General features: G+C 48.8%; 3 protein-coding genes across 3 annotated transcripts; all 3 read left to right on the forward strand.

Annotated features, from left to right (window-relative positions):
• Positions 1-274: 274 nt before the first annotated feature.
• BP5553_00504 (Uncharacterized protein) lies at positions 275-1,700 on the forward strand (the record flags this gene model as incomplete). Its single annotated transcript, XM_032009127.1, has 3 exons — positions 275-358; positions 420-1,378; positions 1,436-1,700. The coding sequence occupies 3 exons, from the start codon at positions 275-277 to the stop codon at positions 1,698-1,700; spliced, it is 1,308 nt and encodes a 435-aa protein (XP_031873181.1).
• A 2,669-nt stretch (positions 1,701-4,369) lies between these two features.
• On the forward strand, positions 4,370-7,438 carry BP5553_00505 (uncharacterized protein; the record flags this gene model as incomplete). The annotated part of the gene is made up of 6 exons (XM_032009128.1): positions 4,370-4,746; positions 4,809-4,962; positions 5,051-5,823; positions 6,389-6,444; positions 6,496-6,673; positions 6,913-7,438. 6 exons carry the CDS (start codon positions 4,370-4,372, stop codon positions 7,436-7,438), a joined length of 2,064 nt encoding a protein of 687 aa, XP_031873182.1.
• A 4,224-nt stretch (positions 7,439-11,662) lies between these two features.
• Positions 11,663-13,653, forward strand: BP5553_00506 (uncharacterized protein; the record flags this gene model as incomplete). Its single annotated transcript, XM_032009129.1, has 3 exons — positions 11,663-12,907; positions 12,974-13,182; positions 13,338-13,653. The coding sequence occupies 3 exons, from the start codon at positions 11,663-11,665 to the stop codon at positions 13,651-13,653; spliced, it is 1,770 nt and encodes a 589-aa protein (XP_031873183.1).
• Positions 13,654-14,200: the final 547 nt, after the last annotated feature.

Consider the following 14,200-nt stretch of genomic DNA (forward strand, 5'->3'; position numbering starts at 1 on the left):
AGCGGCGCTACTGGTATCGGTGTCGGGACAAAGAGCATCCCCTGATCCGAGCACGGTGGCTATCATGACAAAGGCATCATCGTGACCTACTCTCTCTCCCCGACCTAAGATCGGTACTCGGTGAGTCGCCTGCTTCCTCTCAGACTCCTCATTACCGGTACTCCCAACTCTGACTCCTCTTATTGTAAGGAGTACAATTACTTGGGCACTTGCTATTGGAAGTCGGCAGAATCAATCATTCATCTCTATTCCTCGCTGTGAGGTAGCCGTCATCATGGCTGTCAAGGCACTCATCCCGTTCCTGGTAGCAATGATGCTGGTGACCGGTGTCTGCAACACGCTCCTTACCAAATACCAAGTCAGTAGCTCTCCGTTTCTACAATTTCTGCTCTAGCTGCTAACATGCTCGAACTCTAAAGGACAACATCTGCGTCCGAAACTGCGATGCGCCGAATCCTAAAGACCGTGCCACGTTCGAACAACCAGTCATCCAGACAATCCAAATGTTCATCGGAGAAATGGGATCATGGCTCTTTATCGGGGTCTTCTCGCTCTATCGTCGATACGGTTCTAAGGACTCGTCCCATGCGGAGGAAGGCGGCTATCAAGCCGTTAGCACCCACGATGGTGATGAGGGGCTACACAGGGATACGGATGCTGACAGTATTCGCTCTACGACCCCGATAAACCCGACTGCGAAGATTATGCTGAAGAATTCCGAGGCCCGGATTCCGTTGACTGGGTATAAAGTGCTCCTCCTTGCGCTGCCCGCCATTTGCGATATCTGCGGGACGACGCTTATGAACGTCGGGCTCCTATTCGTGGAAGCGAGTATTTACCAGATGACGAGAGGGGCATTGGTATTGTTCGTTGGCCTGTTCAGTGTAATTTTCTTGAAGAGGAAACTATACATGTTTCAATGGTTTGCCCTGGTTACTGTTGTGTTGGGCGTCGGGATCGTTGGACTGGCTGGCTGGCTTTCTCACCACGGCGATATTCCGGATGAACCCGTCAAGGCAGCAACGCTAATGATCAGGGAAGCTGTTTCCTATGTTGTGACAAAGGCTCAGACGCCAGAGGCCTTGATGACGATCATCGGGGTGCTTTTGATTGCGGGGGCGCAGATCTTCACCGCCAGCCAGTTTGTGCTTGAGGAGCACATTTTAGAGAAGTATGCTCTGGAGCCACTAAAGGTTGTCGGTTGGGAAGGATTATTTGGATTTGTAGTTACTCTCTTCGGCATTCTCGTCATGTATCTTGCAGTGGGGAGAACGGATGCGGGGAGGTATGGATATTTTGACCTAAAAGAAGGCATGAGGGAAATCACCGAGTACAAGGGGATTTGGGTTTCGAGCTTTTTGATCATGATCAGTATTTGGTAAATCCCATCTTCCTCTTTTATAAACAACTAGCAATGCTGACGCAGAGTGCCTAGCGGTTTCAACTTCTTTGGCCTCTCAGTTACCAGGACTGTCAGTGCAACCTCGCGCTCCACGATCGACACATGCAGGACGCTGTTCATCTGGATTGCATCGCTGTTCCTCGGCTGGGAAACTTTCAAGCATCTCCAAGTTCTTGGTTTCGTGCTACTGGTATATGGTACATTCCTCTTCAACGGGATCGTCAGACCACCCCTGAAACGCTGTATCGTGGGGCGGGTGGACGAGCTCCTCCCCGAAGAGCCAATAGAGCATGTATAGGTGGTATGTGTTAGCATGGCGGCAGACTGGATGGTTGGTACAGTGCATGGGGCGTTTGATAGGTGTCACAGGAGTTTATATGCGATATCTACTTATACAAACGTGTTCTAGTCTATAGAATAGCATAAGAATAACTTTAGATTTACTAGCATCTACTTACTTATACTATAGAGATTTGTTTCCAACTCTTATCATTATGTGGCATGTAGGCAAGTCAGAAGCCTTTGCCCAATTAAACATTGCCTATGCCCTACTTCGGTATGGAAACCCCAAGTCCCAGTAAGGCCTAGCGCTACATCTTCCCAATGTCTCACTCAGTGATATCAACTTGATTCGTTTTATGACACAGGCCCAGATCCACTTCTAGGTTATTCCCAAAGTCGGTCTAATTAATAGCCAGCGAAACTTTATCCATCAACCGAGCTCTATTCTACTAGAAATGGGGAAACCTTACTCAACTGCTTGCGCTCCTCATATGTCAAAGACATATCTTGCAATAATATTTCCCGCGCAACTTCGACTCTCTCTTTCACAGGCTCATAATCGTCATAGCTAACTCAGCTGTCCCACCCAGGGTAGACGCCAACTTTTTCCCGCAAGATATCTAACTCCACGCCTTCCCTACGGCTTTCCTTTAAGCTAAATGTCTATTAAAAGTCGGAATTTACATGTAGCGCAGTACTTGATATTTATTATTAGTCTTATAAGTCAATACCATTCAAAGTATCAAAAACATTAAAGCACTTACTCTAGTCTTTTAACAAAAAATAGAGAAGTGAAGCTTACTCGACTTTGCTACCGTGGTATAAACATCCTTATGTCACCAGCGCGTCAGCCATCTAGCAATTGCTGACTGATATATGCAAATAAACATCATTACACTAGTCTACATATCATATTTGTCTATGTAGACAACGGCCCAGCCTCATGTTCCAGCCAGGCATCTCTATTATGTCTTGCCCGTAAGGCCATAAACACAGTAGCCTTTCTGTCCTCCGACACCAAGTCAATTACCGTCAGTAACCTAGGGACCCAAAATTGACTCCCAAAAAATGTATTTTTAATGATAGCTAGCGGCAGAGGAGCCCAAATGGGTCGCTTAGTTTGGGCACCTGAACACCCACCATTCGGAACCCTCGAGTCCCACCACACCGCGTTACGACTAAGCCTCCACCAACCTCGGGCGTATAAGGAAGGGGTTGCTCCGCGCACCTCTACGCACATTCTCGCTCTCCCCTTTCCATCACACACCTGACTATGTTTTTTTTCCTTTTTACGCGAACCCGGATACACCGAGATCATGGAAGATCATCATAATAAGATCAGAGAAGTCCGAGCAGAGGAAGTCCCAGGGAATCTAGCCTCCTTCGAAGACGAGGTGCGACAATGCTAGGCAGGTCTAGATATCGAGAAACGCTTTCCGGAACCCAAAAGGGTAGACGCTAGCAACAGTCAGCCAGACAACCTTCAGGAGTTTCTCGTCAAATGTTGCGATATCCTGAAAGAGGAAAGCGAGAACGAACTACTTGCTGCGGAATTGGTCGTTCTTGAAAGCGACGAGATGATGAAATCAGATGTGAATCACGACATTTTGCTTCCTATTATAAATCAAAACTATACCTAGAGGTTGGAATCGCTGCATGAGAATATATCATGTGGATATGACGACCGACGCCAGGGCCTCGAGGAGATTCCAGGGTTGATAGATGCAATGCGCAAAGTTTCGAGACAGAGTATCTACAAGGCTCTAGCAATGGAGTTCAGGAGGGATGATAACCCCGACCTACTCTTACAGGAACTAGTAGTCAAGTCCAAACTCGACTCAGTATGGTTTATACTTATGTCCCAGGAACTGGTGCTCGAATCGGAACATCTACATCTCTCTAGATCCTGACCTCTCGCTTATAAAGGATTCTATGGATTGTAATCGAAGTTAAGTCTAATCGAAACGAGATCGAGTCTCACATTTTGAAGCTGCAAGTTCGATTTCCATTAGCGATGAGCCGCTATAGGCTTCTAGCTGGTGAACTACTAGTTGAGACACTTCTTCCTTTACTACGGCTGGCAAGTGAAGTGGAGAGCCAGGATGATGTTAAGGACTTGTGGCAAAACATACAGTCCGAGGTGCTGAAACTGGAACAGGGTCCTCAGGTACAACAGTGTCCGTCATTTTATTATTCAATAATCAATTCTTTTCTTTCCCATTATAGCAAATTGCTTATTTACCATATTTTAATCGGACGAGCTATGAATTGGGCTCGAGAAGATTCGGATATTGTAGAGGAACTACAATGCCTATCTATTGATCCAAGCCCCTTTTCAGAGACCAATGCGAGCACTTTCCAAGATCGTGCCATGTTTCAATACTCCGAGCTCCAAAATGGGTGATTTCGTTTGCTGAAGATTTCTAGAACCAAAGTCTCAATAAAACTTGAGCTTACTGATGTCGAAATGCAAAACGCCCCTGGATACAATGCTTTGTCCTATGCTTGGGGCTCTAATATTAGCTATAAAACAGTCGTCTGTAACGGAAATCCACTTTCTGTAACTGTTAATTTATTCGCCGCTTTGTACCACTTAGCACCGAGAACGATCTGAAGTGGTTTTGGATAGACGCTATTTGCATAAATCAAAAAGATGGTGCGGAAAAGGCCATTGAAATTCAGAATATGGCCAGTATCTATGCCTCCGCACAGACGGTTTTGGTATGGCTTGGGGCAGCTGGAGATAATAGTAATCTAGCGATAGACGAAATCAAGAGAATAGAATCATTCTGCAGGGGATTGGACACTTCGGAGCTCAAAGCAAAACAAGCAGTCAAAAATTTCCTACCTGAGGAAGATGATCCAGCCTTGCCTGCTGTTGTCAAGCTCTTTGATAGACAATGGTTCAAGAGGATTTGGATCATGCAAGAAGTGATCCTCGCAAGACGCGTCCATGTCTACTGTGGGCACAAGAGCCTTCCTTGGTCTACTCTGGCTGATTTTGGGGAGTCGATGATGGAGATATGTCCAGGACTGTTGTTCCTAGCTGGACCATCAGATACGTCAGACGGCTTCTAGAGTGCTCGCCAGATCAAAATCTGCCGAGAAGCTCCACTTAATACAGACACATCTTATTTCTCTTTCGCGATACTACTTGGAGGTTTTCGGCTCAAACAAGTCAAGGAACCACTCGACCGAGTCTACGGCATACTTGGTCTACTAGACCATACAATTCGAGAATCTGTAGTCATCAATTATCAGCAGGAATTCTGGGAAGGGTATGTCCAGTTCGCCAGGTCATTTATCCTGCACGAACCAAGCCTTGCTCTCTTCTCGTTAGCATCCTCCGTCTCAAGACCTGTATAGCTTCCCTCCTGGTGCCCAAACTTTAACGATGCTCGTGGAGAAACAATTGGTTATAATTTAATTCCGAGTTTCAATGCGGGAGGGTTTGCGGACGGGGAAGGCCGGAAAGCGCATGTTCAACTCCACTCGTCATCTCATTTGGACTCTATCCAAGTTGGTTTCCAAATGGATACAGTTAAGAGGGTGGTAGGCTCATCGGTGGCTATCTTTACCTCTCGCGACCAACTAGAACACGAAGGACTCTTCGCTGACTGTGCTAAAAACCTAGCATGGGAACGAGAATGCTGGACTATTTTCTACGAGGATGCTCATAAATCTCTTGGTGGCAACAATATCCCTGAAGATTATTTAAGAGCTCTCATCGCAAACCACTTCACGAGCATGGAGGCTGTACCTCTCAACTATTCACTTCGAGATGACTACCTTGCTATTAAAGCTGGCTGGACCTCCAGGTCCAAGTTTGAGACCCCAACAAGATCATTTACTTATTCTACAGAAGAATCGCGATTGAGATATTTAATTGCGATTCTAAATCAAAAGAGAAGAAAGTTCTTTAGTACCGAGGCTGGGAGGGTAGGAATGGGTCCTCGACATGTCAAGCCTGGTGATAGGATTGTGACACTGTATGGTGGAGCACCAGTATTTATTCTGAGAGTCTCGGAGAGTCATCATGATAGCGGAGAAACAGAGTCGCATGTTTTGATAGGTGATGCATTTGTGGGTGGTCTCATGGACTTATCATTAATCCCTGAGTCCTCTAGGAATGATAGATGGTTTGTTATCAATTAGTTAAGGATATCGGGCATCTCAGCGATGAGCTATCTTGGGGTCATGCACTACCAGATCTTAACTAACTTCAATCTTATTTCATTAGTAGCTTGTACCAGACGCCCCTTCTTAGATTAATTGTCCCTCTACATACGCATAAGTGAGGCAATGCTCTGCTTTAGCTTGTAGACAAGTTGGTAATACTCCGAAACTTCTTTAGTGAGCGGGTTACATGACGGACCGAGAGAGGATCCCTCTGGCCGGACCTCTGGGAGCAATGAGGATCGTTAAGATTCAAACAGCACGAAGATATATAAGCATACGTATTTCCGACCCAAATAGGAAATTTCGTGCTCGTTTTAAAAAGTATGCTTACCCTATACTTGTAACCGCGTATACGTCTGATACCACCGTGTTAGGTAAAGTGAGCGATAAAAAACACTATCGCGATATCTCAATAGATTCGTGTGTCTGTGTTTCAAACAGCAAGCATTTACAGAATTTACATTTAGGCAGACGTAGATACAATGCCCGATGCTTTGGGGGTCAGAAAATAATACGCTGCACCAGCTACGCAGGCTCCGGTGGGCTCGGAGGCATGCTCCTGGTCTCGGGACACTGCTTAGGTTATAGCAGCAGCTAATAAGTTCCAAAGACAGAAATTGAAAATTGCTTAGGTCGACATTCCGGTGCGGGACTACCTGTTCCTGAGATCTACGGGTACTCAGCAACATCGGAAAAAGCCGCGGGCACTGAATACATCTTTATGGAGCCTCTCCGTGGAAAGAACTTCGGCGGCATCTGGCTTGACTTATCTGAAGATGCCAGGATCACCACCGTCACCAAACTGGTTGAGTTAGAAGCTCTATTCTGAGGATTTGAAAGCCGAACCAGATAAAGTTGAATTTCTACCACAAATTCTGCTAGCAAGAGCCGTTTTTGCATCGGCCCTGAGACTACGTCAGGACTACTGTATGGAAAAAGACTAAATCTCCAGGCTGATCGTGGACCATGTACGCATTATCCCTTTATGAACAGTTTGGCTTGAAAATTCTATATTGCGCTAGGAACACTAACTAATTCACCAAAGACAGAGATCCAGAAGCAGCTCTTACAGCCGGTGCCAAAAAGGAGATTGCATACTTAAAGAAATTTGGACGACCGCTTCAGCCTTTTCAACTTCTCCGTTGGGAGATCTACGACTATCAGAAGCAATCGCATTTAGAGCATATAGACGGTCTAGAGAAATATCTGGAAATCGCGCCGCAGCTCATACCGAACGATAATGACGCACTTGCACGTCCGACTATAAGGCACCCCGACCTCCAACCTAATAATGTCTTCGTTTCTGATGATCTCGAGATTACTGGTCTGATCGACTGGCAGCAATGCGCAGTGTTGCCGCTGTTTTTGCAATGTGGGATTCCTAATAGCCCTCAGAATTGCGGTGATAGCGTCTCGGAATCATTGAAAACCCCAGAACTACCACACAACTTCGATTATCTGGATGAGAGGGAACAGTTCGAGCAGGCCAAATTGCTCCGTACGCCAACTTCATTACTTCTACGTCGCGAGAACTACAACATACTATACATTACGATGCTTTGGCATCTAATATGAGTGTGTTAAGACGCAAGCTCTTTCACCACGTAAGTGATCCCTGGGAAGGTGATAATGTGACTCTAAAGACCAATCTAATCGATTTGACCCAGAACTGGTCAAAATTCGCGCATTCAAACCCGGACTCAGGCAGCAGCAATGTAGCCCTCCCGTGCCCGATTGCTTACTCGGAAGACCAAATGGAAGATTGCTTGCGACTGAACTCAGCGCAGGTCGAAGCAGATGAGCAACTTAGCGCTTGCAGAGATGCTATCGGTGTTGGGCCTAAGGGTTGGGTGCCTCTAGGTTAGTATGATGAGGCAAAGCAACGCGAAAGGAAGCTGAAAGCCGATACGCTTGATGGAGCTGATTCTGTCGAGGAAAGGTTGCATGTATGCGAGAATTGGATTTCGATGACTTTGATGAGAAGGACTATCTGCAGCATGTGACTAGTCTAATACAGAGACGCGAGGCAGTGAGAACCTGTTCAACAAGGGCAGAGTTAAGTCGTAAATATCCCTTATATAAGGACTGAGACGTCACGATGTTGCCCATACTCGCACTGGCGGACCCGCGCGTTGCTCAAACCTAGAAGGAGTGGCTAGGGATTAAATCCATTGAAGAGTGAAAGGTTACACCAGACAGCAGCGACAAAACAGATAATATTCGAGCAGTACTACTATGTAAACGAAAGCATGATTGGAATAGCTTAGCAACACTTAATGCTTCGTATAAAGTAAAAAATTTAATGCAGCTTAGAAAATATGATATAAAATCCTACGGTCGTGATTCGTGAAGAATAATCTGCAGATCAATGAATGGTATAACGAGACTGACCTTGTGGTACAGACAAGCCGTCAGAGCATAAGAACCTTGATTCGACTCTTTTTATCAGATATGATAAGAGTTCGATGTTTACTACGGAGTATTCTCGGTATCCTTGGTACTAATAAGATGAGTTATTTAGTTCATGAGGTCTATGGTGAGCCCGATTGCGAGGGAGTACTCGTACTATACGATAATCTTAGAGTCTCAGTCCGGAGTTGTCTCATCTTCAAAGTTCCAGAGCACTCGGGTTTATTACAAAGGGGCCGATAAGAAATTTTATGCATGTGCGCATCACGATTCAAAAGGGAAGATTGTTATTGTCGATCTCCCGGTCCGTCAGGCCATCCGCACTCTCGCCTCACACTGGCGAAACGACGTGGGATTGCGGCTCATGCCTGGGGCGTGCTAGGGGCGCCGTTGGCTTGCGCTGAGCCTCGATGTGACGACGCTGGTCGATACGTACGAAGTATGTGCTACGTAGCACCGGACTCTATTGGATGGCTCCAGCGAGTGGGTGGACATGTGGCATGTGGAAGAATCGTCGGAGGGAAACATTCTTCCTGGGTGATGATTTCTGCACTGGAGGTTTCCGTTTGCTGCGGGACGGACGATTGATTGGGGGGGAGGGCGGAGGCGGAGGCGGATTGAGGCCCGTCTCAGCATCTTGGGTGTAATTTCGACCTTAGCAAGAAGCGGGTAGTGTAGCATTGTTCATAACCGGGCAGAATCAGATTCTGATATTCTGACGAGAAGAATAGAGGCTGGCAGGTGTACTTCGTAGTTAGTGCGTGGGTATTCTGTACCGCACTGGTGCGCGTGGTTTGTTTTTCGGTTTGTGGTCATCCGCAATACCTGAACTATGGAAAATGGACTTGTTGCAGGCGGGGACTTCGGAGTGGTTGAGTTGAGTGGTTGGCAATGCTGTGGACATTTTTAATATTAATGTCATGCACCCCGGGGGCCAGCGAGTCGGTATGTACAGTATGTATTGTATGTACTACTGCACATGAACAGCACGAAGTCAGTGAGGCTGATTCGTCGATCGTACATCCGCAGGGGCCCCGCCGCGGCCTGAGCAGCGATTTGTGTTTGTCAAGGGGTGAATAATAAGAATCATGGCGAACGTGTCGATGCTCCGGCGAAGTACTCTGTAGAGATGGATATATATCAGTTGGCAGGGGAAGGCATTGGCTATGCTGGGGGAGCTCAACCCTATTTAGGGACGCAGCAGGGCTCCAGGTGTCCCGGTAAGGGAGGTGATGTAGGTGATGTAGGTGCTGGAGGTGATAGATCATGGATGCCATGTAGTAATAAGTTGTAGCCGGTACTACCACGAAGTAGAGCATGTACTGTTTGTACTTCGTACGTACTACTACAGAAAGCATACCGTATGTAGAGGCATTAGCCGCACTACTGGCACTGGCACTGGCACGGTCAACGGCACAGGACCGACAGTGCATGACTGGAGGCGGATGGGGAATACTTTGAAATTGTTACTGTCCCTTGGTTCCCCATCGTCGTCGTGGGCTTCGTCGCCGCAGCCGTCAGCCAGCCAGCCAGTCAGCACTCTCAGCATCCGCACTGAGCACTCACCGATCACACCTGCGGGCACCTCGACAGCAGCCGGATCCCCGGAAGGGACAGTCCAGCCTGGGCTTTCCAGGAGTAGCGGGGGGAGACCGGTGGGCAGAGGGAGAGGAGATGAGAAGGGGGGAATGAATGAATGGGGATTGGGATGGTGAATGCGGATGGGGATGGCAATAGGACGAGGAACAAGTCTATAAGAGGAGGGATGGAGATAGAGTTGAGGCTGTGGATGTGGATGTGGATGTGAACGTGAACGTGGATGTGGATATGGCTGCTGTGCTCTGTAGGGTGGGTGGGCTCGTATTGAGATAAATCGAGGAAGGGTGTACTTCGTAGGTGTACAGTATGTAGGTGTGTTCAATGTTATCTGTCGGTGCCTTGATCCCCTGCGGGTGCTAAGGATGAGGCTGTCCGAGCCTCCGAGCCTCCGAGGAACATCGTCGAGGCCCAACGTGTCCATTCACGACTCGAGCGCAAGTCATGATACGGTAGAATGGGTAGGTGGTACGACATCAGAGCTTGGCTGGCTGGTTGTGGTTTGGTGGTTTGGTGTATGGCTGCTGTGGTGGTAGAGACCGTACAGTACTGTAGAGTGGGCGGGAGAGTGGTGATAGAGAGTGGTGGGAATCGGGAATGAATGGGCAGAGGACAGTCCCCCCCCCAACGAATACTAGTATTTCCTCGTCCTCCAAGGAGAATGTCCTTTTCCGGTGCAAAGTACTTCACTTGCGCCTCATGCGCGCGCTTGTGCGGTATTAATTTACACTCTTACTACTACAGCAGCAAAGTACAGTTGTGCTGCTTTTCTCGCTGGCTCTCGATAGATCAATACAACCCCTACCTATCATAGGCACCTAATACTGATACCTATCCACCTCAGTACCTATTTAATACTGACCTGCATTCCGGTCTCTCATCCGTACACATACTAGTGCTAGCATCAGTACTAGCAGTCTAGCACCCCGTCCGAACGGTACTCTCCAGCACTCGTTATATTACTGCGTTGTACTAGCTTTACAAGCCGTACTAGTTAGTCGACTATCTCCCTAGCAGTTGTCAGTTATCAGCATCTCCTGAACTGAGCAGAGCTCCGCGCAATCCCCTTGACTACTCCAGACTGCGGAACTTGCCCTTGCGCTATTATCATCGTTTATTTTATCATTGTTTTTCCGCTTGGGAGTCGAGTCTTGGATTGCTCTCCCCGCGCCTTGCACGAGCTGCTTCGCTCCCCTCCCCCCCAGCTTTGCAACTCCAAGCACTACGAGACAAACGAGTACCAAGCATCCAGCTCTCAGCTCTTATTAGCTCTTACCTCTCAGCTCCAAGCTCCCTGGCTCCAGCCCGTGGCCCAGCACCGACAGTAATAACAACAAGCTAGGTACAGTACGAGCAATCATCCCCCCCCCCCCCCGCCAGCATCACCAGCATCGTTGCCAGCATCGCCAGCAGCCCAACTCCAGCTCAGCGCATACCACGCCCGCCACCACCAACACGCTTTGAAGTTTATGCTCGTCGATACTCGTCCCTCGCACCCAGCCAGCATATCATCCTCCTCATCCTCCTCCTTCCCCCTTCCGGTACCTCCTCGGCGGCTCCCCAAAAACCTGCACCATACCATACCGTAACCTCACCTCACTACGCCGCACCCACCGCGCACCGCACCTCACCGCAACCTACAGGCGCACACATACCTCCCTAGGTACACACATACACACTGTCGCATCGTTACCTCTGGCTGATATGCTGTGATTATCCGCCCCTCCCCCCTCCGCCCACCCCCCCAGTACCTCTATTTGCTCAGTCCGATCTAATGGCGGTTTGACCCTAATTATGACTACTGTCCAAAACCAACAATCTTACGCTCCACTCCCCGACGACATCTATGACCCGGATGATGTTGTTTTCCCTGGCAGCCCTCCACTCCAGCCCTTGAAAGTCAACGTCCGGCCCTCTCCGACCCCGCCCTTCATGGTCCCTATACCTCCGTCCTCCTTAGACTTTAACTCCGATTCCCCTTCTGGTACGTCCCGTCGCAACGGCCCCAGAAAGATCAAGATCACCCCGAGCCAGAGCGATGCCGGCCTGGTTGGCATCATGGCTGATGGGAAGGCTCCTGATGTTGCATGGCGAGCCGGGAATGAGCTGCTGGCTGCGGATCCGGAGGAGGACGACGAGCCGACTATGAACGGGAGCCATCATGTCGAGGTCGAGGTCGAGGTCGAGGTCGAGGTCGAGGTCGAGGAGGGAATGGAGATGGCCGTGGGAGTGGAAGGGCAAGGGGAAGCCGACCCGGACGAATGCGACTCGGCCAGAGCGGGAAGGGAAAAGGATGCTATAGAGAACCACGGCCTCGCTCTTGTCGCTGCGCAAGCTTTCGATGCGCTGAAGAAGGCTCAAGGCGCATCACCGCCCCAGACCACAATGTCGGAATCGCCGCGGACGGGAGGGGAATCGGCGGACGAGACGCGACCTGCGATATCTCCAATACCTCCAAGAACTGCCACATACTTGGACGGCTCCCGCTCCGCTCTGTCGCCCGAAGCTGCCGCGCAATTAGACGTACAACCCCCGGCCGCGGGGGAGCTACCGCCAATTCGTCAATCCTCCTCAAATTCGGGCTTGTTGGATGGAAGTGGAGGTCCCATAACGCTGCCGTCAATATCAGACCAACTCGGAGATATCAGCCATCTTCCAGAAGCTCCCGCAGCCGGAGAATCTCAATATGCCCAGTCCCCGCCAGCCAGGCCGCCTCCATTATTTGCGGCGGGTCCAGGCCATGGCTCACCTCCAAAATCTCCAACTGATACGTTTCGGGGGGAATTGCAATTGCCTTCCCCCGCCGGTCGAGCCACCTTTTTCAACTATAACGCCCACCGACGACCTTCGCAGTCTGAGGCTATACACTACTCGAGCGCGGGGGAGTATAGCAGTGCAAATACCGAGACTCCGAGTACAGACCAATCAGGGGCTACACCTGCGATTGATCGCATGAGTATTGATGGGATAACGAATCCGCAAATTGGTGGGCATCAGTGTACCTACCCAGGCTGTACCGCTCAGCCTTTTCAAACACAGGTATATATGTCTCTGGTTTTTGGTGAGCTTTGCTCTGGATGAAGAAAAATACTAATCCAAAATCAGTATCTGCTGAACTCACATGCAAATGTCCACTCATCAAACCGGCCCCATTACTGTACTGTGAAGGGTTGTCCAAGAAGTGAAGGGGGCAAAGGCTTCAAACGGAAAAACGAGATGATACGGCATGGTCTCGTGCACGATTCCCCTGGCTATGTGTGCCCTTTCTGTCCTGATAGGGAACACAAATACCCGCGGCCAGACAATCTTCAAAGGTACGTTCTCAGCAAATTAATTCGACTCTAGAGCAGCCATCTCCCATTCATTCCCCATATCAATCATTCTTTTTTAATTCCCCACCCTGACTGATAACAGACATGTCCGTGTCCATCATCTCGATAAGGATAAGGATGACCCACAATTAAGAGAGGTACTCGCGCAACGACCAGAGGGCCCAAGCAGAGGCAGACGACGAAGAGGAGGCAATTCATAACCCCTTCTTGGCACTACTTGGATACACAAAAACCCCAAGTTTAAAAAAATCCAATTGGGAATCAAATCTCAAGACCGAGCCCGAGGTCGAGCCCAAGGTCGAGCCAAGACCGGGGTTATCTTCTAATACCAATACCTATGCTGACGGCAAATTTACGGGCCGACAAAAGCCGGAGCAGGACCTAGCTTTACTACGGGATTGGGGCTGGGAAACTTCATCGAAACCATTTTTCGAAACAAAACGGCGTTATTAAGCGGGGCGTGGTTGGAGGGCGGCGGTGTCCTTTTTGGGGCTCGGGCGGGAATCTATCCGTCTTCTGGCCTATTTTTGGTCTTATTTGTTATTTTATTTATCGTGTGTGACGAGACCTATGAGACACATCCGGAGTATCAGGTGCATTTAGGGGATTCTTTTTTCTGGGGAATAGGCCAGGGTGATTGGTTGGTGATACCAGAAAGTATGATCGATCGATTGATTCATGTTGGAATTTTTGGTGGGAGGGACGCGAGCGCAGTGGAAGAGCTGGTGAGCTGATTGAGGGCAAAAGCTGATTATGTGCAGAAAGAGCGAGAAAGAGGGAGAGAGACAGACTTGCACTTCTTCAACTGTCGTTATTCTTGGGGCCACAGGCTGCCATTACCCATACATATATCACTGCTGCGGCGGCGGCGGATTCATGTTTATATTTTTTGGCTTCGGGAGGGTCTGGCGAAGGGAAGAAAGATACCTAGCTACAACGAGAATTACCGCGTACGAGCTCGACTTACCGAAAAAGAGAATATATACATTACCGTACTGTT

Source organism: Venustampulla echinocandica (genome assembly GCF_003357145.1).
Source record: "Venustampulla echinocandica strain BP 5553 chromosome Unknown scaffold_0, whole genome shotgun sequence".
Lineage (NCBI taxonomy): Eukaryota > Fungi > Ascomycota > Leotiomycetes > Helotiales > Pleuroascaceae > Venustampulla > Venustampulla echinocandica.